The sequence below is a fragment of the Lepisma saccharinum genome, chromosome 9, assembly GCF_977018435.1.
Source record: "Lepisma saccharinum chromosome 9, izLepSacc3.1, whole genome shotgun sequence".
Taxonomy (NCBI): domain Eukaryota; kingdom Metazoa; phylum Arthropoda; class Insecta; order Zygentoma; family Lepismatidae; genus Lepisma; species Lepisma saccharinum.
In genome coordinates this window covers 49,309,375-49,334,311 of record NC_139237.1, presented here as the reverse complement: position 1 = coordinate 49,334,311, position 24,937 = coordinate 49,309,375, and the positions used below count along the sequence as shown (strand labels likewise).

The 24,937-nt window shown below is 37.0% G+C and overlaps 1 protein-coding gene across 1 annotated transcript in view; it reads left to right on the top strand.

Annotated features, from left to right (window-relative positions):
* The first annotated feature begins 21 nt into the window (after positions 1 to 21).
* LOC145992661 (uncharacterized) overlaps positions 22 to 24,937 on the top strand; it is a 140,794-nt gene continuing 115,878 nt past the window's right edge. The window contains exon 1 of the mRNA XM_083129031.1: positions 22 to 289. Coding sequence (XP_082985157.1) covers positions 114 to 289 — 176 coding nt within the window. The 5' untranslated portion in view covers positions 22 to 113. The remainder of the gene's footprint in view (positions 290 to 24,937) is intronic.

The following is a 24,937-nucleotide window of genomic DNA, read 5'->3' as shown; positions in this document are numbered from 1 at the left end:
GTTGTCAACTGTATATATACCGCCTAGATCGCGGCTTCGACGAAACTCTACCTGCTTGTCGCTCGACCACAACTCTTTCCACGAGGGACGCAACAATCATCCATCCTACAACAATGCAGCGCAACTATGGATTATGGGTCGTTGCTGCCGCCGTCTGTCTGCTGGCCGTTGCCAGTCAGCTGACCCACGTGGCCGCCAAGCCTGACCCAGGACAGCTCGCTGCGATGGCAGACGCTCTCAAGTATCTCCAAGAACTGGACAAGTATTATTCACAGGTTGCTCGTCCAAGGTGAGCATTTCTTTCCATTATATTTTTATTGTGCTTACGTCATAGTTCTGTATCGATGCGGAGTTTCTTAAGGTCGCGGCAAGTTGTAGCAGGAATTCCCCGTAACACGAAAATCCCTCTCGAATTTCCAGAACCACTTTACTTAACCTAAACGAACCTATTTGCTCAGAAGAAAATAGAGCGATAGAACTAGGGATTTATCAACAAATATATGTGGTGATATTATAATGATACTCAATCATCTACAATTTTTTATCTAATTTGCGCGTATTCACATGTTTCGTTCTGACCACTTGTGGGGTATAACTACCCACTTACCTTCCCTGAACAAATGACTGAAATTATCTTAATAACAATCGAAATACAATTATTTGAACATCTCAATTCCATTGTTCCTTAGCGTTGATTATACATGTAACGTAATAGATTAAATTGAAGTGTTTATAAAAATAAAGATAATTTAGAACGAAAGCTTCAGTGACGTCATACTTTACTTTCGTTATTAACTATTATTATTAACAGCCAATGAGTTAAAATAAATATTAGAAGTCGTAATGTTTCGTGTCAGATAGAGACCATCAAGGTCCCAAAGTTGATGGCTAGCGCTCTCGCCTGTGGTGGGAGTGGTCCCGGGTTCGATACAAAATTCCGCTTTAACTCAGCACCAAGAGGACGTTTGGGAAATAAAAAGTAACGGCGTAAGAAACCTGATGGGATTGGATGCGATACCCATACGTCACCCAATGAAAAAACACTGGAAATGAGGGGTTTGTTTTACGAATTGCTCTGTTGAGATCTTGTGATGGATACATCTGTTTTAATGAGTGTGCGTACGCGCGGGTGTGTAATTGCTCCTTTGTGTGTTTTAGCTACATACAGGATAAGTTACTATAGATTAGGTGAAATTAGTTTTGTGTGTCCCGGGAATCGAACGCGGACGGGTTCGATATCTATGAGTGCATATTGCATAGTGGTTACCACCCCACTTTAAACTGTAGGTCCCGTCCCGATTAGCCTATCTGAACATAAAGTAACCATAAACGTTGGCACAAAAAATTTCGTGCAATACATTCTAGAAGAAAAACACTGAAAAATGTTTGGAGAATTTCATTTCAAATATATTTTCCCCGTAATAACAACAATTATAACATACTGACTGTAGAAAACTTTAATGTAGATCTCTGATGTATTCACAACGCAGCATACACCTATATGGAAGATCATTAAACGTTTCTATCAAGAATATTTAAGCTGGCGTGATGGTGTAGACTTTTCTCCTTGCAGCCTACTCTCATGATTTCAGAATACGATTTGTACTTTAATTTTTTTCATTTTCGGTCCAATTTATTAAAGTTTTGGCTAACCGCGACAGGGATGAAATTAGGTAAAAATTGATTAAGCGACGCTCCCAAAGGAACATACAGGACATGACGGGATTGGAACTCAGAACCTTCGGCACCGAGATCGTTTGTTAACTGCTCATGCCTCTCGCCCATCGAAAGTGCAATCCTGAAAGGAGACCAATACAAGCGAAAGTGTTTACTGTTTGTTTAAGGATTATATTTGTTTTGATCGCCGGCTTCACTTAACAAAAGGCTCTTTCTAAGTCACCGGGAAGATTCTTAAACTGTCTTAATCGGAAAAGTATTTCATTTATATGCAGCAACGTTGGTCAAAACAGTTGTCAAAGTTTATTGGAAGTCCTTTATGCACAGGGGAGTGTCTATAGTTTAAATTGGAATAGGAACCGATGCGTAATGTGTATCTGCCGGGGATCGATCACGGAACCTCATGATTGCATGACATCAGCATAAACCACTATGCTATCTGGGTGACCCCATAGCAGGTTGGAAATGATAGAGTTCCTTTGTTTCGTATTTTACGTCGCTTTTCTTTTCGATGAGGATGAACGAAGAAATTGATGAACGCTGGAACACACAACGAACGCATACGGCTCAGGATTCGAATCCGGAATTTTCAGTTAGGAGAGTTATTGGCAGCGTAAAATGATGATCAGTATCGTAGTTATCATCTAGAAGATCCAAAATTCTATCGTATCTGCAACTATATATCCTCGAATATCTTTTTTGAGCTATTTTTGTTTCGGTTGTTTTACATCGACTTTCAAATCACAAGATTAGGGATTGCTCTGGTAGACATTTTCAATCATTCGAGAATGATTGGCTACATTTCACTACAGGTGCGTTCTTGAGGAGAAACTATAGCAACGTAGTCTCATGCGGAAGTAAGTCTTGGCATTGACAAACAGTTTGCTTGCTAATAACAATAACGAATTTCAGATTACTAATCAGCAACGCTGTAAATGTGTGCGGGCTTGTCCGTCCGCCCTCTCAACTATCAATATCTGAGAAACTACCAGAGTTATAAAGATGAAATTTGATGGACTGATAGACGTAACAAATAGCAAGTAAAAGTAACCTTGAAAATTAACTGAACTCAATCGACTTGTCTGGAAGAGAGAGATCCACTCGTTTTTAAATTTTTGTAGATACCTCAGAAGCTGGTACATATGAATGTCTAAATAATTTGTCATAATCTTGCAGGTAGAAGTTTAGCACAACTTAAATTTGCATCATATTTAAATTGTGTGCTTCATCCACCTGTCTATTAAAAGGAATAATCTAGTTATATCCTAATTTTTTTGTGATCAAATTGTAATAAATATTTGACCTACTCTTGGTAGCTCATCATTTGTTTTTAAATGTGTAAGGAGCGCCATCTCTTTGAGAGTTTAGTGATTAATTTGAACTAAGGAAACAACATTGAGCGTTATAGCTAACTACCATACCAGGGCAATAGGCCCTAACGTGAAACAATTATTTAAGCTAATGAGAACCTAGTTTACAGTTTACAGTGAGATCTACCGGGTCCGAACGTGCAACTCTTTGATTACATGGCTACACTACGTCATCAGAGGCTTCCCTGATGGCGCAGTGGTAACGCGGCCGCTTTTAAAATCAATGAGCTACCAGGTTCGATTCCGGTGGAGCATACAGTGACCCGAATACACTTTAAACAGTATGTTAAGTCTCAGTTAGCCCATCCGTGCATAAAATGAACTTAAAACACAGACTACGTCATCGGAGAGGGCCACGTGACTTACTGCTATCAACTCTATGTATTTCTCTTACTTTGACTCATTTTCCTGCCTCTTTATGGAAACGCGATTATGAGGATAAATGATGAAACTGAAATCACCAATGCGAAGGGCAAAGCTCGAACCGGAGACCTTCGGAGTGAATCCTGAGTAGACCATTACACAATGATTTGTGACGTTCCCTTCTGTGCATAACAATTGAAAATTCAAACTCAAACTTGAGTTGTGATATGTTCACAATTTGTATAAATGCTAAATTTAGTTCTTCTCTCCTGTCTTCTTTATATTTCATTTTTTATTTTCAAACTCTTTTCAGGATTTTTTCTCTTTTGTTTCTTCTTTTGAGTTTCTATATTTTCTTCTATTTTTCTGTTTACATATATCGTTTACTTTCTATCAATTTGCTTCTCTCCATTTTAGTTACCTTAGTGGCCGCGGTGGCTCAGTCGGTAACGCGTCTGACTACCATGCTCAAGGTCCCGGGTTCGATCCCCGGCCGGTTCAAAGCCGGGAACTTTTCTAACGATGGAAGCGGCCCCGGTGCCCACCCAGCGTCGAATAACATGGGTACCTGGAAGAAACCCTGGGGGGTAAAGGCGGTCAGGGGCGTGATGCTGATTACATCACCCCCACTCACGACCGGATCAAGAAAGTGTGGGGCGTTACCCCCACACCCCCTATACGCCTTCATGGCGTGGTGCTATGCACAGGGGAGCACTTTACCTTTTTTTTACCTTTTTTTCCATTTCGTTTCCATTACGTTCTTTTCTCTTCACGCTTTTTGCCTTTTCTCTTTCTGATTTCCCATTACCTTTCTTTCCCTTTGTGGTGGAATATTTGAAAAGATCAATCAACTCTTAAATTTATATACATTTTTGTCAGCCTAATTTGTAACATCTTGCGCTACATGCTTAAAGAAATATAAACATTTTATTTGTTGCTTTATATTTGAAAATTATTTATTTCGGTCAGCATATTTTGTCCGCTAGCTAGTAATTGGTTATTGTATTTCATTAGCATAATGATATCATAGCGATTAGAGAAGAATAAAAATCGAAACCCTGGACTGTGCATGGGTTTTTCTTTGTAAGTGTCCCTCGTCATCATCATATCATCACTCATCCTCATCATCGCGATTAGCAGAAAGTGTCAAAAAGGCGTCGCTAAATAACAAAAATAAAAGAAAGAGATGTATTGTTGTTTGTAATAGAGAGAATTATTCTATCATAACATTTCATTGACTGTCATGGGTCTATTAATATTTACCATTAGTAAATTATACGACAATAATATGAATAAAATATGCATTTATACTTAATTCAAATTCAAAGTATGCTGAAGAATTTACAGTTACTACATAACAGGGAAAATCCTTGAAAGAGACGAACTATATTACATATCAACGAAACTTCGCCTTTTGTACAGGGTGAAATACGAACAATTACATGATTTGTAATGTTTTAATTAACACCTTAATTGTAAAGTATTTTTAATTGTAACTAACCAATGAAAGTAACTCGATTAGTGAAAAAATCGTACTTTGTCTGCATCTATTAAGTATTAAGGAATGTGAGCTATGTTGATCATACAGAAGAACGTCCTGGCATGTCACTCTGTTCAATCAAATCAGGAGGAAGGTGTCGGTGAAACATTTTATTTTTGAGAGGATGGAAGTTCAAATCCTGGTCTACGATGAGTCGAGTAGTTCTAGTTTATAATCACAGGAAACTGAGCGACGACCAACCGTTTGATGAATCTACTCTGTACTTTTGAGCAACTTCATTACTCCATTATGTATACATATTATGCATACACTCACGCGAACACAACACACACACACAGACATATTATATATACATAAGAAATTCACGACGAGATTCTTCCCGATAGTGTAGTGGTAATAAAGGTCTCCTGGGTTCGAAAACCTGTAAGAACACAAAATGGTTTGGAATCCACTTAAAAGTACAGGTCCCAATTAGCCTATTTGTGCATAAAGTATACTCACAAACTCAATACTATGGGGAAATGATCAAAGATCGTCATTATTTTTTAAGTTGCTAATCCACAAAAGAGCAGAATCCCAACCTTAGTATCAGTTGTTGGCATAATATCTAAAATTCTCCACAGGACAGCACCGTTCGCGTACGGTGCGAGTTGCAGTACACTCTTCCTCATAGAACATGAAATCATCAAAATTCTAGTTGAACAGTGTGATTTACGACAGGGCAAAGCCAACTTCTTTCAATGTAATTAAGTAGAATTTATACTGTAAAATCCTGTCTTCTGCTTCAAAAAGCACATTTCTGCCTAAATATAGGTTAAGTTACCGTACCGAATTAATCTATTTTGAATAATCACACATACTAACAAACATTCAGTATTGTTTCGACTACGTACTCACGGACACAAAAAGGAAATAAATTCTTGAGTAATGACGTGCCATCTACCAACAGACTCGCGAAACACAATATTTGCTTAATTCTATTTCCACAAAATTTCGTGGAGGTATAACCGTATTTTGCACAATTTATATTGACTAATTAAGATTCGATACTGTACTTCATAGTGTAACTGATTACATGAAAACGCTTTTCTTCAATAGTTGTAACCTTAGATGTAGCATCTTTAAATAATTGTTTTCTTAGAGAGACCAGAAATATAGTGAGATAATGTCATAATGACAATGTACTTTCAGATTTTGCACTTTAACGTTCCTACATCGTGTTAGTAAATTATAAATTAATGTCACTGGTACCCTGACAATTATACACTTCTCTAATTTCTTTTTCCGCTCCTGATTGAAAAAAACACTGATCTAGATGAATCCACACCCAGCTATCTACTTCAGGTGCAATTATATAGAAATATAACATATCTTTTGAAAATAGAGACATTCATGCACTTAATGTTTCGTACAAACAAAAACTTTGTCTTTAATTCTTATCTTTATATTACGTTACAGAATTTAAAAGGAGGGATATATAATAAAGTCATAATTATTAAGGCACACAAGGAATAAAGCATATCTTTTGCATTTCTAGGATATTTACAAAAGCCATTAATAATAATAATCATAATCAAATATTAATTTCAGTTTTATAATTTATCTATGTACATAAATTTTACAAATATAGAATGCTAGCAATATTGCTGTAACATGAGGTATACAGGATGTCTCATAAGTAATAGCGCAAACTGACACAGGTGAAAGTACAAGATAATAGAGGCAAAAAGTCTCAGTAAACAAGGGTCTGCAAACGATCCGTTTTCGAGATAATCGCGAATGTGTGATTACAAGCCTCCACTTACTTCATTGTTTGTAAACGTCGTCCTAGTTGGTAAAATGCTAATAATACAGTAAGAAAAGTGACTCCCACAGTACGAATAGACTGTGTACTGATTGTATACATCCTGTTTGATTACAACGCCACCTTCCCAAAATTTTCTGTTTTGTAAACACAGAGCAAACCTCGGAACACGCAAGGAGTAAAGCACTCGGTGTTTACAAAATGCAATGAATGACAGCTTGTACCCACACATTTGCACACATTATTAGCATTTTACAAACTAGGACGACGTTTACAAACAATGAAGTCAGTGGCGCGTGTAATGACACATTCGCGATTATCTCGAAAACGGCTCGTTTGCAGACCCATATTTAATTAGACTTTTTTTGCTTCTATTATCGTGTACTCTCACCTGTGTCAGTTTGCGATATTACTTTTGAGACACACTGTTTACAAAGAAGAATATTGTGGGTGCAACGTCGAACTTTCGGCGCCAACAGAGTATGCGGTGACTGCTCGGAGGAATCGCCTTCTCTCCAGGCAACCCAACTTACAGTTCTGATGTTTGGGTTGCATACGTTGAAGGCAGTTTGGAAAAAAAATAAGTTACTAACCGACCTGCCTCTGGAACTGGAGAAATGGTGACTGCTTGACTTGCTTTATTTTACATCGCCTTTTGTGCCACTTTTGGCTAATTTGCGAAGATGGGGATGAGTGATGATATGATGAAATTGATGAATGGACACTCACAAACATCCAGACCAGGATTGGATCCCGCGATGTGCTAACCACTCCGCCAGGGGTGCCGGCTACACTTGTCTAGTAGTGTGGCAGAAAAATTAGACCCCGAACCACTTATCACGTTCCTTACAACTCATAGTCTGTAACGCAATGCCTCTCAGTGCAAGTAATAATCATAATATTTTCATTTAGTACTAAGAATAGCTCAGAAGCGAGCTACGGAATTAAGCATCGAGAAAAATATCGTGTAACAACAAAATAATTATTAACTTACCATAAAAATATATACACTTTTGGAATAATATAACACATTATACAATGTATGAGGCATTTACGGCATTCCTGTGTAAAGTGAAAACTTGAACTGTATTTTGCAGTTAAATTAAACTTATGTTTCAATCTATTATGTACAGCCGTTTTATTTGGAGTCGGATATACTTGTTTGAGTTTGTTCTTAAGTATACTTTATGCACCGTAAGACTGATCGGGAATGGACTCACAGTTTAATGTTGAATACGAACCACTGTGTGCCTCCAACGGGTATTGAAGATGTCTAATGTACGGTACCTTGATTACAAGGCGATATTCATCTAAGTTCTCTTGATTTGATGGTAATTATGCACTGCAATGAAATACATCAGTCCTGCTTGGAAGCGCTATAATTGTGGGCGATTGCTCTACTATGCACGTGTAGACTGCCGAGTAATCAACGTTGTATGATGAGCAGAAAGGAGGAAATGAAAGATCGAGGCGTCGTCGATAGCATTCGTGCCGTGCACTAGTGGGAAAACTCGCCTCCAAGAGCAAGCCAATTGCTCTAGTCTGAATTGAATCAACCTGTATGAAGGCAGGTAAGGATGTCGAATCGACCCTACTTAATACAAATATGTATCATACATAGTTGGGAAGAGTATGAATCAAAGATTCCAGAAATGTAAAATTTAAGGTGAGGAAACAATTGGAAGTGGAAAAAAGGTAGTATTAAATTTGAAGAACCTTCATTGTAAATGAAACATAATGAGCTTAATTTACGGGCAGATGTAAGGCTAAATGCCTAATTTGTTATTTTAGGCTTGTTGGGTTTAGTTATCTTAGCATAAATAATACATTTATAGTGTATGTATGCTAAGAGAACCAAACCTAACAGTCGTAACCTAACAACGTAGGCATTCCTTGAGTGACGTCACAACGCAAGGTTGTCCTTATTTTGTGTGATAAGGGAGACAAGTGAAGTCAGGGTATCAATTATCGCACAACGCTAGAACAACAATAAAATCACCAAAACCACTTATTTCCCAAACAAATTGAAGAAAAACAAATTAAAATGACGAAAATAATTTACAGCTACTAAAAAATACAAACTTCAATATACAAAAATAAAATGAAAATCATAAATCCGGATAAAAAAACGAAATAAAGAAAGTTGAGTCCTAGTGGAAATTCGCAAACAATCCAGGTTAAATACCAAAGTTCGACCTGGCAATACTGTGTGTTTAGATCATGGATTTTGATAAAGAAAAGTTCCTATGTAAGTAATGATTGTTGTTCATTTGATTATTTAAGTCCACTTTATGCACAGTAAGGCTAATCGGGACTGAACCTACAGTTTAAAGTGGGATCCGAACCACTATGAGCCTCCACCGGGTATGTAAGTAATGTAAGAAAGTTTATATTATCTCACAGAACAGGAACATCTAATTGAAAAATGCACAATGCCAAATCGATGCACGAATTAAGTACTACGAGTGAACATTTCTTTTACGCCGAAATGGTAAAACACAAGGGTTGATTGTTCAGCGTAGCTTTTAGGCAAAAGTGAAAGTGTAGACTCCCAGAGGTATGCAATTTTTCTCTCCTTCTCTGTTTAAATATTCTACCTATTTCCAAGTTTTTCCTGCAGAACCAAAAGTCTATAATGGTCTGGACATTAAAGAGATGTGCTTTGTCAACATAAAGACTGAGAAAGCATCGTGTTTCTTTGAAGCTAAAGTACTAAGCTCACGACGGGAAATATTGCAATGGTAAAAGTAGTGGTACAGATGGTTTGGATTGAAGCAAAGTAATTAATTTTCAATTACCTCCTGTAATATAACTTTGTGAATATGAAAATACCATTGAAGCACCAACAGAAATCATGAAAGTATTCCCAGTTCTTGAACATATGAGAATCATTAAATAACTTTCCATATTCATTTAAGTATTTTTCTTGAGGTTTATTGTTCCCTGTTTTCTAATTTTAACTAACTGGGTTTCTGCAACGTATAGACTTAAAATCACTCTAAAACTGGAGTTTATAGGAATAAATTATATTTTTTAATTAAGATTAGAGCGCTCAAATTTCAAAGTTCATTGTAACGTTAACGCCTTGTAATTAAAGATTGCAGGTTTGATTCGAAACCCACTTTAAGTTGTGGAACTAGTTTCATTTATTTATTTTATCTCCCTTTTGTGACCTGTCGCGACGATGATCATAATGAACACCAATGCTCAGACCAGGCCTCGAAAACGTGACAATGCACATGACAACGCTTTTTGTTGATGGTTGCAAATAATCGGAAAATGATTACTATTTAGATACAAGTTCTTTTACTCTTGTACGCAATACTTATTCATTATGCTTGCTATTTTGAGTATGAATCATTAGTATGTCTGCATGTACAGTCAGGAGCATTTAAAATTGGAGACACCTAGATCCTGAAATGCTCGCTTTCCTCTAAGGTCTAACTCCACGGCTATAAGTGAATTGTAATAGCACACCATGGTAGAGTTATGCAACACGGATAAAAATTTGCAGGGAAGCTATTTTGTCAGGATCTTGGCGTCACATTTTTATTGCCGGCGACTCTACACCAAGGTGAAGAAGAGAAAAAGGAATGATGAGTAATATAATGTTTGAGCCAATTTTACGTTATTTCAGGCGTATCTAGCAAAACATAGAAAGTCTAAACAAGTTGGAACTTGCTGAGCATATGCCCCATTACTACTATAGTGGAACCACGAGCAAAACAACCTGCGCAGACCCGCGACTACTGTGCACCGTACTCCCGCGAGTAGGGGAGGGGGAGAGTGGACCATGCTTCCTTATGACCCGAGGTGGAGGGAAGAAGGGAATGCTGCGCGGGGACTTTTCGTCTTAAGGTTTTTTCCTTGTGGTCGATCTATAATCAGAACTTGCTACATCAACAATCGAAAGAGTAAGACTCTTATAATTTAATATATTCTATTAATTTCTCAAATATCTATAAAAATTACATAGAACAGCTTTTCTGTTAACTATCCTAGAACGATTTGTTTGATAAATGCCTAGTATATTTATAACATGTGGGTATTAACGGCAGGAATATATCAGACAAAAAGTAACATATGTCTGCTACCGTAAGACCGAAAACTATTGGACACTCAGTAAAATATATTACCTTTTCCGTATCTCCAATAGAATGTTAATGAACACATTTTTTCATGCTTGTTGGGAAGCTTTCAACTTATGAACAAAATACTACATGTGCAATCATTGCAGTTAATAGCATATTCTCCATGGAAGAAATATAAACTGGGGCCAATACTATAAGCTAGTGTTTCAAAGATTGTGTAGCAGTTGAAATTGGACCTATTTGTTATTAAATCATTGTTCCAGGGGGCGTGAGAGGCGCTTGTCCCCCTTGTTGCCCCGCACTGTGGGCTCTTAATGCTAAGCCTTGTCTGCCAAGAGAAAGTAAACTGTCCCTGATGTTATGCAGCTTGAATATTCAACTTATCCTCAAGGTGCAGACATGATACACTTTGTTCGAGTATTCGTGATTAATTGCATTGGAAAACAAATATTAAAGCACTTGGTACAAATTTAGCAGAATTAATGTTATCATTATCGATAATATGCTTTCAAATATTTGTAAGGTGTTTAAGAAACAAAACAAGCGGTTTAAATTAATTTTAAAAATCTCCATTTTAGATGAACATTTTTCTCCGCACATCTCTGAACGAACGAATTAAAATTGGTATTAATTTAATGGCACATATGAGCAGTGGTATCCTAACAGAAGCGAGAGAGACATTGAAAAGAATAAAATGTATCGAGTAAAGCGGACCATCTCGTAGTCTTATGATACATGCACTGAAAAAATTGTTGTTCGATTATATGAACGGTTAGTGATAGATGTCCTGCCGCCAGTAAATGTTGTGGGGTAAAATTTACGATTAACTGTTATACGTTTTGAAATATTCCAAATGTGGTGGCAGAGCAATATTATTAGATGGCCACACTGACTAACACTGCCAAACGAATGTGTCATTGTTACGTCGCCATAGTTTCAACGTCTAAACTTTTATTATGAATATCATAAAGTTCGGACACTTGGTTTTCGAGTACGTTGTAAATTTTATGTGTGCAAAGTTTGTTATAATGTTGTGAGTACTGTTGTTGTCCTTATTCAATTATTCATGGAGAAAAAGTTGTTTGTGATTCAGATAAGGTGTTCCTTCATTACCTGGTAAATCCCCCCCGCTTGCGGAACTGATTGAAGGATCATACATCTTGCATACGTGATTTGTCGGATTGGTTTAATCAATATTGGGAGGGAACGATATTGCAGTCCGTCGGTAAGGCAGGAAACATATATCATTTTCGAAAACAGGTCTGGTAGTAACCTAGCTAAGTTTAACATGTAAGTAAATCCTACACCATATTATACAATACCACAGTTGTGCAAAATGAATATCTGTGTCAAAAAATGAAGGAAAGACGAAGACACGATAAAAGGCCAAAATAACAAATAAGAAGGCATGGCACATATCTTGCCGAAACTTTAATATGTAAAGGAAACCGGCAGGATTACATATGAGATAAGATGATTATTAGAACAATTAAATCAAGAAGACTTAGGTGGGCACGAATGGGAGAGGAAAGAAGAGTTTACAGGATTCTTATTGGGAAACCTGATGGTAAGAGACTGGTAGGAAGACCAAGAAGAAAGTGGAGGGATAATGTTGAGATGGACCTAAAGGAAATCTGTAGGGTTGGAAAGAGTATATACTGTAGTTCTTGCTCAGGATAGGGACAGATGAAAGGCCTGTGTTGCTGCAGCCATGAACTTTCCGGTTTAAGAAAGCTAGAGAGTTAGTTAGTTAGTTATAAGATGATATGAGGATTTGGTTTGTGTTTCGTTTTAAGTCCACTTTAATGCACAGATTGGGTAATTTCGACTGGACCTACAGTTTAAAGGGGGATCCGAACAACTTTATGCTTCCACCGGCTATAGAACCAATTGTAGACGAAGAATCAGTGCATTTTAGGATTAATTAATTTATAGATATTAACTGAATTTTTTTACGTCAAAGCTACGATTAGACTGTCTGTTGCTTATGCTGCACGGCCTCGTCAGTTGCGTAGTGACAGCGCTGTCGCCATGTAATCATAGGATCTCAGATTCAATCCCGGCTGAGGGATATTTCACAGTGAACCAGATCTCACTTTAATCTGTGGATCCAGTCCCTATTAGTCTATCTTTCCGATGGCGTAGTGCTAACGCTCAAGAGATTTAGTCTTCGTTCACCTGTTAAAACACATTGCACAATTCTTCTGATCGCACTTTACACCATTAGTCTTACCTGTGCATAAACGTGGCTTTGAAGCAATTGGTGGCTTTTGGGGCAGCTCTGTGCTTAATGTTCTCTCTGGTTGATCCCAGGTATGGATTTCTTTGTCAAATTCTATGCACAAATGGCTCTGGGATTCAGACAGCCTCTCTTCAAGGTGTATCGGGGCAACTTTGTAGTAATGGCGAATGAAGCGTGGTGCTGATTATACCACCTCAGCTAATACCAAGATCAAGACTGTGTTGATCCGTTTCGTCACATCTTTCATGTTCCTTCATGGCACGCTGCAATGATCAGAGGAGAGGCACTTAAGCTATTTGCGCCACATACACCACAGTAAAGATATGGGTAGCAAATTAAAGGAAAGTGATTCGATTAAAATTATCGCCACAGATAAATTCATTATTAGAACTAGGATCTTTATATCCTAAAATCGCCAAAATTACCAGAATATACACTTACATCTAAAATTGCATTACCGTGCCTAAAACAAAAATAACACATGTTAACAACAATATATACTTATTCTGTATAAGAATAACAAAACAACAAAATCAAATGAAAATTATGAAACTTGAAAGTATGTAGGGCTATATATTCTACATTCCAAATACTACACTACGTTTTGGTTTCCCCGATGGCGTAGTGGTAACGTCGTCGCCTTGTAATCAATGGGTCCCAGGTTCGATACCCTGGAGGAGGAACATAGTGATTCTGATCCCACTTTAAACTGTCGGCCTAGTTCCGATTAGCTATACTGCACATAAAGTGGACTTAAAATACCAACTCAATCAATCATACTTTTTGTTGCGGTGCTTTATGAGCGTTGGATTGCAGTGACAAATTTCATAGAAATGACGACTGACTTTTGTCAGAGAACATAGCCTTACCCCTAGAAAAGCTTTTACTTCGATTCACTCGAGAGGAGAAAATTTAATCCACGTTGGATTCTTTAAATCTTTAGAGAAGCAAACATGAACATGAACGAAAAAAAAATGGTTACAATATGGCCAATTACGTAGAACATGATTAAATATGCATACATATACCCTAAAGCGTCTTAATTAAATTTTCACATAATTTTAGGAACAGCTCAGGCTTACCAAAAACAAATTCAATCATTTGAATCCAAGACATCGTATTACAAACAGTGAAAAACCTTGCCAAATATGGGAGAACTAAAAACCTCCGTACCGATTACAACAGTTGAGAATGTAAGAGCGAACTCGGCACACATAATAACAAGGTATACGACAACACACGTCCCCACAGAGGATTGTACAACAGGTACAGAAGCCATGTTATCCAGCAAAATACGCAGTTTCCAGGGTGTACCATATGAAAGAGAACATCACATTTGGTTTACTTTCTAATTTAATTACATTCACTTCATTACCGTACTGGACAATGACTCCAATTAGGAAAGAAGATTGAGAATTACAGAGCCATATCGATTAGCTTAAAATTTGCTCCATTGTAAAGGACAACTTCCCTGAAGATAAGGTTACACGCTCTATTTTTAGAGATATAATTTCGTGTGTTTATTCTCAAAGTAATAGCTGTATATAAGAGGATGTCACGTTCCCCGGATTATTCTCATTGGATCAACTTACGTTTATTCTTCAACGGCGAGCCTGAGACTTATCAGCCTACTTTGAAGCCCTCAGGTAGTGGGAAATCAAATAAGGATATGTTAACGTAATCCTTTCTAACTCTCGCACACCAAAAATATATTTAGATGTCAGTTAATGTTAATATATAACACTTGCACTCACAATTAAACTTCTTATTACAAACAAAATTACATTAAGATCATAATTGTTCTTGACTACACAAATTAACACATTCACATTTCCAAAATCAGTTCCATTATCCACCAACATTCATAATATCTCTCACCTCACAACCCACAATTCCAATGTTTTAAGGTTAGTCCATAGCCATAACAGACTACCCAATTGAACAAAACAAATTACGTCATAATAGAAAATTAACATATTAAACATATCAAACACTTAAAATGATACAATAAGTGGGTGCGTATCAAGGATAAATGTTATAAATAATTCTTCTTTGCACATTCTACAATGTTATTCGGTAAAAGAGAAAATTAACTATAAATTTTGGTTCATTTACGATGCTACAGAATTTGTGTCACTATACGCCGTTTTTTCCACTTTTGGCTAATCGCGACGAGGATTAAAGATAATTCAGATGGTATTGATGATGGGACATAAAAAGAACACGCATGACCACATGAAAGTAGACCACTTGACGCAGTTATTTTTATATGAAATGTCAATTAATGTACCGGCCTTTCTCCGTTTCCGCTGTCTTTCAACTTTTTTCACCTGGTGATTTTATATTCTCGTATATTTTTAGTCAGTTTTCATCATCAACAATACAAATATCTATATCTTATCCATGATTTGAACCCAGGACCCCTGGTATCCTAGCGCGCTGCGATCCCGACTAAGTCACGTGGTGAAAGCCAATGTAAAACGTATGTGTGTGATAATAATACTTATATATAAACTCTGGCAGACGCATTGGCCAGCCTATCTTTCTGTGCGAAACACATTGATATTAAATGTCCTATCATTATCCAATCAACAGCTATTAAATTTCGAGTTGAAAAATTGAATATTTCTGATTGTGTATCAACAATGATGTTCATCCAGTTATATACAGAAGGCGCAGAAAAAGAGAGAATTGTATAAAGGCATATCAGCACCCTTTTTTGCACCTTTGGGAAAACATTTCAGAACCTCTTTTACCTTTCCCGACCATAATGTTGCACCTTAAAATCCGTTCCCTACTTATTACGTACAGGGTAACTTTAATGGACATGGTTTAAATTGTTAAAGAAACGAAAACCCATTGTTTGGTATTGGCAGGTATCCGTAAACTTTGGGCACTGGTAACAAATCAGTCCTACATCTAACACATGCACAATATAGGTATACAAAATCCATAACTCTGGCATTTTTCCCCAATCACACGCTTAACGTTTGAACTCGAACACGTCACATTGTGTAGATAAGGCAGAACATTCAAAAATTGAGGTTATAATAATGAGCAAGGAAAAAAGCAGTTCAACCTGTGAATGTTAAATCAACAGTGAGAACAAATTAACAAACAGCGGTACATGTAATTGTTCTCCCTCCATTTGAGTTAATTGGATTGTTACGTTTGAAATCGTCCTCGAAATAAAGCAGCCATATATTACATCGAAGCTTTAAGCGACACGACGAGGTAACAATGTGTTGCAATTGTTTCATATGAAAATGTAACAATATGTATCCACGGAAACAAACTCGTCCGAAGCACGTGAAATGTAACACACTTTCGTGGAGTCTTGAGAGGGATGTTCAACTCTAAAAGCGGGAAATATTGTTGTAAGTAGTTATATCGATACGATTACTTTAGTTATAACTGTATATACTGTAGTTATATTGTGAGGATGTAACATTCTCCTATTTTCGTACAGCCTTTGTGAGGGGTATATTCCTTTACCTCTCTGCTGGTTCTGCTTATTTCCATTCAGTTAAAGATGGCGGCTGCTACATGGAAGCTAGGTCGAACAGGAGTGATACCAGATACCAGAACGAAAATGTTAGCTTTTTAATGTGGGTTAACTTGAAGCCCAAAATTTCGAATTTGGGGGTGCATACATTCATTTTTATACTTGTAACAAGTATGAGTCATGCCTCCACACAGGACTACTACACTCCACAAGTGAGTACAAATAATAATCTATATCTATTATTTAAAAATGGATGTATGACTGTTTGTTCCGGCATAACTCTCGAACGCCTGGAGCAATTTCAACCATACATATATGACTTACAATCTGGAAAGGAATACTGGGGGGGGGGGGTAAGACACCCCTGGCACCCCTAGGGGAGCGGTAGAAAGGGGCGACATGTAAAAAATAATCGAAAACGACCGATATTAGTGTGGAATCCATAGATTTCGGGGTTGCTAAGATGAATAGTGACAATAAAAAAGCTGTTTATATTCAAGTTTTGAGTTAAATAGTGAATTTATAAAAGACTTTACTTTATAATTTGTATACCTTTAAATACCTGTAAGTAAAATTAGTTACATTTGACACTATAGTTAAAATTCATTATATATAGAAGATTGGGATAATTAAATACCCGGCACCGCCGGCCAATCAGCTAGTTTCTTCATAAAAATGAAAACTTAATAAGCTCTAATGCGCATCTCCTCCATATTTATATCCCGAGGGCTATGCGCGAGCGAAGATGCGAGGCTTCAAACAAAATCACATCGTTTCCAGTCTGTAATTAGAGTACTCTAGCCCACCAAAAAGTAGTCATAGCTAATTGTCCTTGCCACTCTAATGCCTAGACGAGAATAATTCAGAAACATTTATAGCAGACCAAGTATCGCACAGAGAAAAATAGAAAGAAGGAGAGAGGTAAGTTAGGAAAAGTAGAGAGAAAATTATAAGAAAAGTAGGGGAACAAGAAGAGTAAAGAGAAGAGGAAACAGGGGAAGAAACAGAGAAAAAGTAAGAACAATAAGATAGAAACATAAACAGACATGAATGGATAAAGAAAGAAAGGAAGGAAGAGAAAACAGAGGAAAAAGGATAAAGGTTAAGGAGAAAGAGAAACAGTAAGAAAAGTAAAAGGGAAGAAGAAATAAAAAGAAAGGAGAGACAAAAATGAGAGGAAAACACAAAGATGGACGAAAGGAGGAAGAAAGCAAGAAAATAAATTAAGAAAGAGAGAGAGGTGGATCGCTAAATGGAATAATGGAGAAAGAAAGTCAGTAAGCTTGACCACTCGAAACCACCCTGGAACCCATCCAAACGATAACCATTTAACGACGGCCTTTTCTATTTTAAGCCAATTCTCTTTCCAAATATCCTTCCGGGCCAGTGGTAGGGACAATGCTATAGTCACGATTTATGTGTTGAAAACTATTCTTACAAGACAATTATGTCGGGTATATAGACTTTTGTGCATGAATTTGGAAACTTTAGGGCTGCTAACTTCAAACCCAAGATAGGCTATGTCTACTCACGCCCCCCTCAAGCTCAGTCCTGGGCACAGGATACATTGTATCCCCTGAAACATGTGCATAACTTTGTTGTTGTTGTTGTTGAATTGGTGTTTTAAGTCCACTTTATGCACAGTAAGGCTAATCGGGACTGGACCTACAGTTTAAAGTGGGATCCGAACCACTTGTGCCTCCACCGGGTATCGAACCCGGGACCCCTTGATTACAAGGCGACGACGCTACCACTGCGCCATCGGGGAGGCCCACATAACTTTGTTAAAGTACTTTTTGTAGGCTTGTCTGACAATTGAAAAAAAAATGGAAGAATTACTTTTTCCTTATGAAGTCGTTGCTTCTGTCCGCATGAAACAGATACCCACAATTTATTTCAAATTTAGAAAATATTTTCAATAATTTAATTTTTTATTATGAGACGCTGCCCCACAAAACAAATATCTCTACTGTGCATAAATCTGGCGAAATTTATTTTCCAAGGTTTTGTAGCGTTAAAGTTCACAATCTTGGGGCGATTTCAACGGTTATTACGCAAATACAACATTACAACGTTGACTGGACATATCTCTCTATTTATTTGAGCTTAAACATAATTTGTTGATGTTATCGTGGTTCCCAAAATATATGTGACTTGTCAATTCCACCTCGTCAGTCCTAAATAATGCACTACAAAAGGAAGTTCGTATTAAAAAAAATATAGCTTAAGTTATTCCCTAAAATCCTGAGATTTTCGATTATTAATCTAATAAAATGTAAAGCTCTAGAAAAAACTGCTATTTTTTCCACCATATAATAGCGTATCCATGTTTTATCACATCAGTTACTGCAAAATTTAAACTTACAGATTTTAAGGCAGGAATTGTAGTTAAAATAATTGGAAATTGATTCTCAAATTTTATAGCAAAATTATTGACCTAATAAGTACCTCGCTACCACTAAGAGTTCGGTTTCTTACACTGCTGTAGAGGGTCTTGAAGAAAACTGTAAGCACTGTACGACTGCGGAAAGTAGCAAAAATATTTTTTACATCACCAAATCTTGAAATAAGTCGTCCGATTTCGATCAATTCAATAGATTTCCTTCGTTGTGGAATATCTAGTTTCAGTGAAAATCTCTTTCAATTAGAGAACTTCCCATGGTCACAAAACCAGTGAGGCAGTCCTTTCCTTTCCCACCCCCATTCCTAAACCTCCTCCTGTTATATTACACTTTATATTTTAAATATTTTGTTGCGAAGTTAATACTGCCTATGACACACATATGTGAGTTTCGTTTCTTAATCTAGAAAGATGTATCCTGTAAATCAATTTGAAAATATCAGAAATGCCTAAAATATTGATGTGCTTATTAATAATATTAGAAGAGAAACTATTGTATTAAAATAAATATGTACATTATATATATTTATTGTATATATATATATATATATATATATATATATATATATATATATATATATATTTGTTGTAATACATGTGACTGTCCTGTGAATCCGCACAATATAATTGTATGTTTATTGAAATTATAGTTTCATATTATACAAATCACTTTATATTAACGGTTCAAAAAAAGTATAATAATTACTTTGTACAACGTTAATTATGTTTTATGTTATTTATTGCGCTATACGCTGTATAAACGAGATATTTGGAATTCTAACGTTGCTATAGCAACGAGAATCAATAGTCATTATGTGGTAGTGTGCCTGAAAAGAAAATGGAAATATAGGTAATAGTGAACTGCATATTGCTCAGTTATTTCACTAATATATAGACCCATAGAAGTTGTACCTTCACCTTCGCGTTTTAGTTTCAAATATTTAAGAACGAAATGTAATCGTGCAAATGATTGACTAGTTAACGTCACATACAATAGTTTAACTTCTAATATAGTTAATAAATTAATTTACGAGTTCGATATTTGGATTGTGTTGATTAGGCTGTATTTAATTTGATTCTCTTAAGGAACAATCACGTGAATTTTTATACAGTTTTATTTTAAAGATGATGTAATCGGTCGTTAACAGTACTACATTTGCATCATGTTGATAATGTAGAATATTTCTGCTACAGTAACGGAAGTATAGTTTAGTTACTATCTAAGGTGTGTTTCTTGAAAGTTTGTTCTGTCACTGCCAATGTTGTTTTGGTGTATTTGGTTGTAGTCTTTTCCGTAAGACTATTTTGTACCATTACTTCTCCAATGCTTCTAGTGAATTTAAGAAGCGAAACAACCTTAATTTAATCCAGAATATTGATTCGCTTATGAACGAAGAAAACTCTAAAACAAAAACTAAAGTATCTTGGTGATCATAATCAAATGAGAGTCATACGATTGAAATGTATCAGGAAGGATAATAATATTCCAAGATGAATAGCTTAAGGTTAGTCACTAACTTATGACGTCATTGCTTTCACAAAACTACACGTAAATGTTCTGCATATAAACGATATGTCAAACTGCCTTCAACGAAAGTTACAATCAACTCATTGTTGTTACTTATTACTATGAAGAACTGTGAATTTAGTACAAAATAATAAGTACATGAAAATAATAATAATGTCTAACTTTTTTGAAAGCTTCTTCAACAAGTACTTCCTTTGAACGTGGACTACCCTCAGAGCCTGTAGCACCCAACCCACTTTGTTTAGAGCCAAAATACCTCTTTCCTGTGCACACAACCCACAAAGGCTTTGCTTTGGAGGAGGGAAGATCGTTTTCGTCAATATTTGGTCCCATTTCGAAAAGGGGAAGCGGTCTTGGTAGCGAGTAAAATTCATAATAGCTTCCTCGATTAAGAAACTGTTATTACGTTTTGGTCTAGGCTGTTCTGCACGTTTTCTTTAATAAAGGTGTTGACTTTGAAACTTCATCAGGATGAAACATCAGTGAAAAAGTAGAGACGATGAATTCTTTTTTCCAATTTAGAAAAGTTTATGAAACTTTTTCTGCTGGAGCGACTTAGTTCTCGTTATATTGGAATTGATTTATCGAGGACTTAAGTTATAAGTGGATTGATGATTGTTATATCCACTCTAAATCGAAAGTAAATATGCAAGTGCTGCCTTCATCTTCACGTATCCTTGTTTTTAATTTGTTCGTTACAATATTTATATTTCTTTTCCTATAATGTTTACTTACTTTGCATTCCATTCTTTCTTCTTTTCTTACATTGGTTTCTAAATATTTTCCGTTCCATTCATTTCATTCCTGTTTTTCATTTTCTATTTCTTTCTTTTCACTTAATTTTCTTTGCTATCTTTCCATCTCGTTCCTTTGTGTTTTCCTTTGAATTTCTTTACCTTATTTCCTTTAATTCATTTTCCTTTGCTTTCGTTTCCTCTTGTTCCTTTCTGTTATCATATGTACTCCTTTCTCTTATTATTTCATTCATTTTGCCTTGTTCCCTTTTCCACTCCTTTCCTTCATATTTTTGTTCCTATTACTTTCCTTTCCTTTTTTAATTTTTATTAAATATCTTTTTTCTTTATTTACTTTAATTTATACTTCTATTTGCTTTCCAGTTCCTTCGCTCTCTGTTTTCGTTTGATTTCCTTCCACAGCTCTTTATATTTTCGGTGCTTCTTTAATTTATTTTCTTTCTTCCGTTTTCTATTTATTTCCTTTTCGATTTCTCATTTCCATATTTTTATTTCTGTTTTCTTTTCCCTTCCTTGGTTCTTTATTGCGCATCTTTAATCAATTTCAATTTATTTTAATTCTGATTATGTATTTCTACTTTTCACATCTGTTGTTTTGTCTCATACAATAAAGTGATAAAACCACGGGAACTATCCTTTTTTTTTTTTGCTAAAACCTCGTCATATCTCACTGCAAGAGTAAGTCTCGGCTGGACTCTTCAGATGTAGTCACCCACCCACACATACGTTAACGAATCAGTCAAACGTCACACATGAATGGGATTTATTTTCAAAGATAGGAACTGACGTATGTTACAGAAAAAGGAATCGTGTTTGGGGCAAAAGCATAAGATCACGGGCTAGATACATTATTGTCAAAAACAGGATACTTATATTTCTATTCTGTAAATCTGTGCCGCTTTCTACGCAAGAAGGAGCGTAAATCAATGAACAATCAATTTCGATGAAGCATTTATTCTTTATCCAAGATAAGAATCTAAGACCTCCTGGCTTCGTAGCGCTAACCACTCCGCAACTGTGTGATTGAAAGTTTAAAGTATATTTCTTACCGTGGTGTCAGATTAAATTGAATTCGATTGAGTGTATTGCTAGGCAAGGTTCACCTGTTGCTGCCTACCATACAATGAATGGTGTGTTAGGAAAAAAGCAGGAACGAGGAAATGTAAGCGTCAGCATAAGCTGGAATGCGGGGCGGTGCTAATGTAAGATGTGGTAAGGGTGCTGAGGGAGAGAGGGGAATTATCGGGAGTTTTGGAGGAAGAGGAAGAACGAGAGAAAGGGGAGTTGAATTCGAGTCGGCGAGAAAAGGAGACGAGGTCTTTACACATTCCAAGTAAATTATATCAACCTAGCACCTATTGTGAATCTGTCTGTCGTTGTACATGTGGGAATAAATGGGCATTTTGTAATTAGACTACATGAATTCGAAGGCATTTGTTCGTTCCTTTTGCCAAGGATGAACATCCACCTATTTCATCCCCTATCAGTCGACATTAATTACCTCTCGCAACCCTTCCTTATTTCTATAAAGGCTACGATAACTTCAAAATACAAATTAATGTTACAGCGGTATTCTAGTCGGTATGGCGTCTGACTGCCACGCGGGGGACCCGGGTTAGATTCCCAGGTTGAAATCCCAGCCTTGTCACAGGATAATGCGGCTCTGGGACTCACCCAGCCTCAAATCAATGGGTACCTGGGGCAACGTTTGGGATAAAGGCGGTCAGAGAGATTGTGCTGACCACATCACCTACAAAATGTCGGAGGTTGAGAATGTGCTCTACTTTTACCTCTATAATAGCATTAAAAATTACAAAGAATAAGACAATTCAGTAGAATGCAAATGAAGATAGTAAATTAGATAGTGAAAGTAATTAAACTTAATCAGGTTAAAAGTGACATAAAAGTAGTTTCTGTCAACTCAGGAGCAGCAAGATTTTTTTAAAAAATTTTCGCCCGTAAACAACAGCACAATAGTCAAACAGAATAAGATAAGAGATTGAAGTTTAACTTTATCCTATAGGTCTTTTCTACTCTTACGGCGGGCGCCCTACATGCTGGCAAGGGAAGTGGGGAGCGGTGAAGCGACCAATCTAGCGCGATAAGAAGCGCAGCAGCCTGTAGAACGATGTGGGGGCAGGACCTCCTCCCCTCGACGTGGTAACTCTCGGTGCCACCGCTGTTGTCTGGATGGTCTGCGGTATAATCCCCGCTCCCAACTTCCCTTGCCAGCACGGGGGCCGCCCGCCGTAAGAGTAGAAAGAGACCTATAGGCATGAGAAAACAACTAGAATCTGCCCCATATTTTTGAACCACTGCGGATTTCAATATGAACTGTAAAAATTAATCACGTGCTAAATTCCAATTTCATTTAAAAAATGACGTATTAATAGTTTTCTATCCAGATCATTCTGAAACTCTTTCACTTCTTTGACCGAGTGACAATCAGCGACAAAATCCAATGTCGGATAATCAATGCCCGGAAACCACACAATTACAAACTCAGAGCGACCAGCATTGCATCATCTGGTGTCACGTGATAGGCAACAGGATTCGATTGATAGCTCCATTGAATGTAAACAAGAGGGGGTCCCTGTGCGAAGATATTGCTTCAGCTGCACTAGCGTACTGTAATATGTCACAGGCGTACTGATGATTTCTGTTCTACCGTCACATTGAAGCTAAGTGTCCTTTCAGTGATGTTCTATGGGAAAACTACAGACTCAAACTTAGAGGATCAACCGAACGAGAGCTCATGCCACAGAAATCAGCCCCGTGTATGTTTGTTCTTAACTGCTAGAGTTGATGAGCTGTATCTTTGCGGGAATCCTGCCCGAACGCAGCTGCGCAGTAGCCAGGAAAGAAATCTAGGCACTGCGCGTCATTCTCCTTGCGTTCTCTTCTTGCTGTCGATCACCCATACGATGAGTAGGTTGCGGCTATGTAAATGTGTCTCTGTATCTCCCTTTGTACGTAGTAGCTAAGACCACCAGCAAAGTTACACCTCGTCAACTCTACCACGTTTCTCAAATAAGCTTTCCAGATTCTTGGAATATTGACTGCAGGTCAGCAATTTGGTTGATGACAGTTTCTAAAAATTTACTCGAACCTTAAAAAGAAGGCACAAGATGAAAGAACGAAAACATATTCTTACATACTTTAGTTCGATTGCCTGCGGGGGAGAACCGGGATTTTTTCAACCTGTTCAAGCGGCTCGGCGCCCACCCAGCGGCGTGATACTGATCACATCACCCCCACTCTTGGCCGTGATCAAGAAAGTGTGCAGCCCACACCCAGCATAACGCTTGCATGGTGTGGTGCATATTTCGCATTTTGTGCTACTTAAAAGTCACATGACTTTATGATTCCATTCATCGACACCCCCGCGATTAACCAAAAGTGATAAAAGCGACTTAAAATAACTAATATTCAAGGAGATGGAGCAGATAGTGTATACGGGCTACTTAATCTCTCCATGCACACTACTTTTGCTGTCTAGCTATTGTACAGGGTGGTCCGAAAGTCTTGGTACCCCCTACCGAAAAGTAATAATAACAATAGAGGAACAATATAAACATATCAAACACATGTACTGGTTTTAGTATATTCACTTTGATTGACACTGACACTGACCCATACACTTGCAATCAGCCCCTCTTCCAAACTGAGGAACTCGTGTCAGCCATATGAAATAGACAAT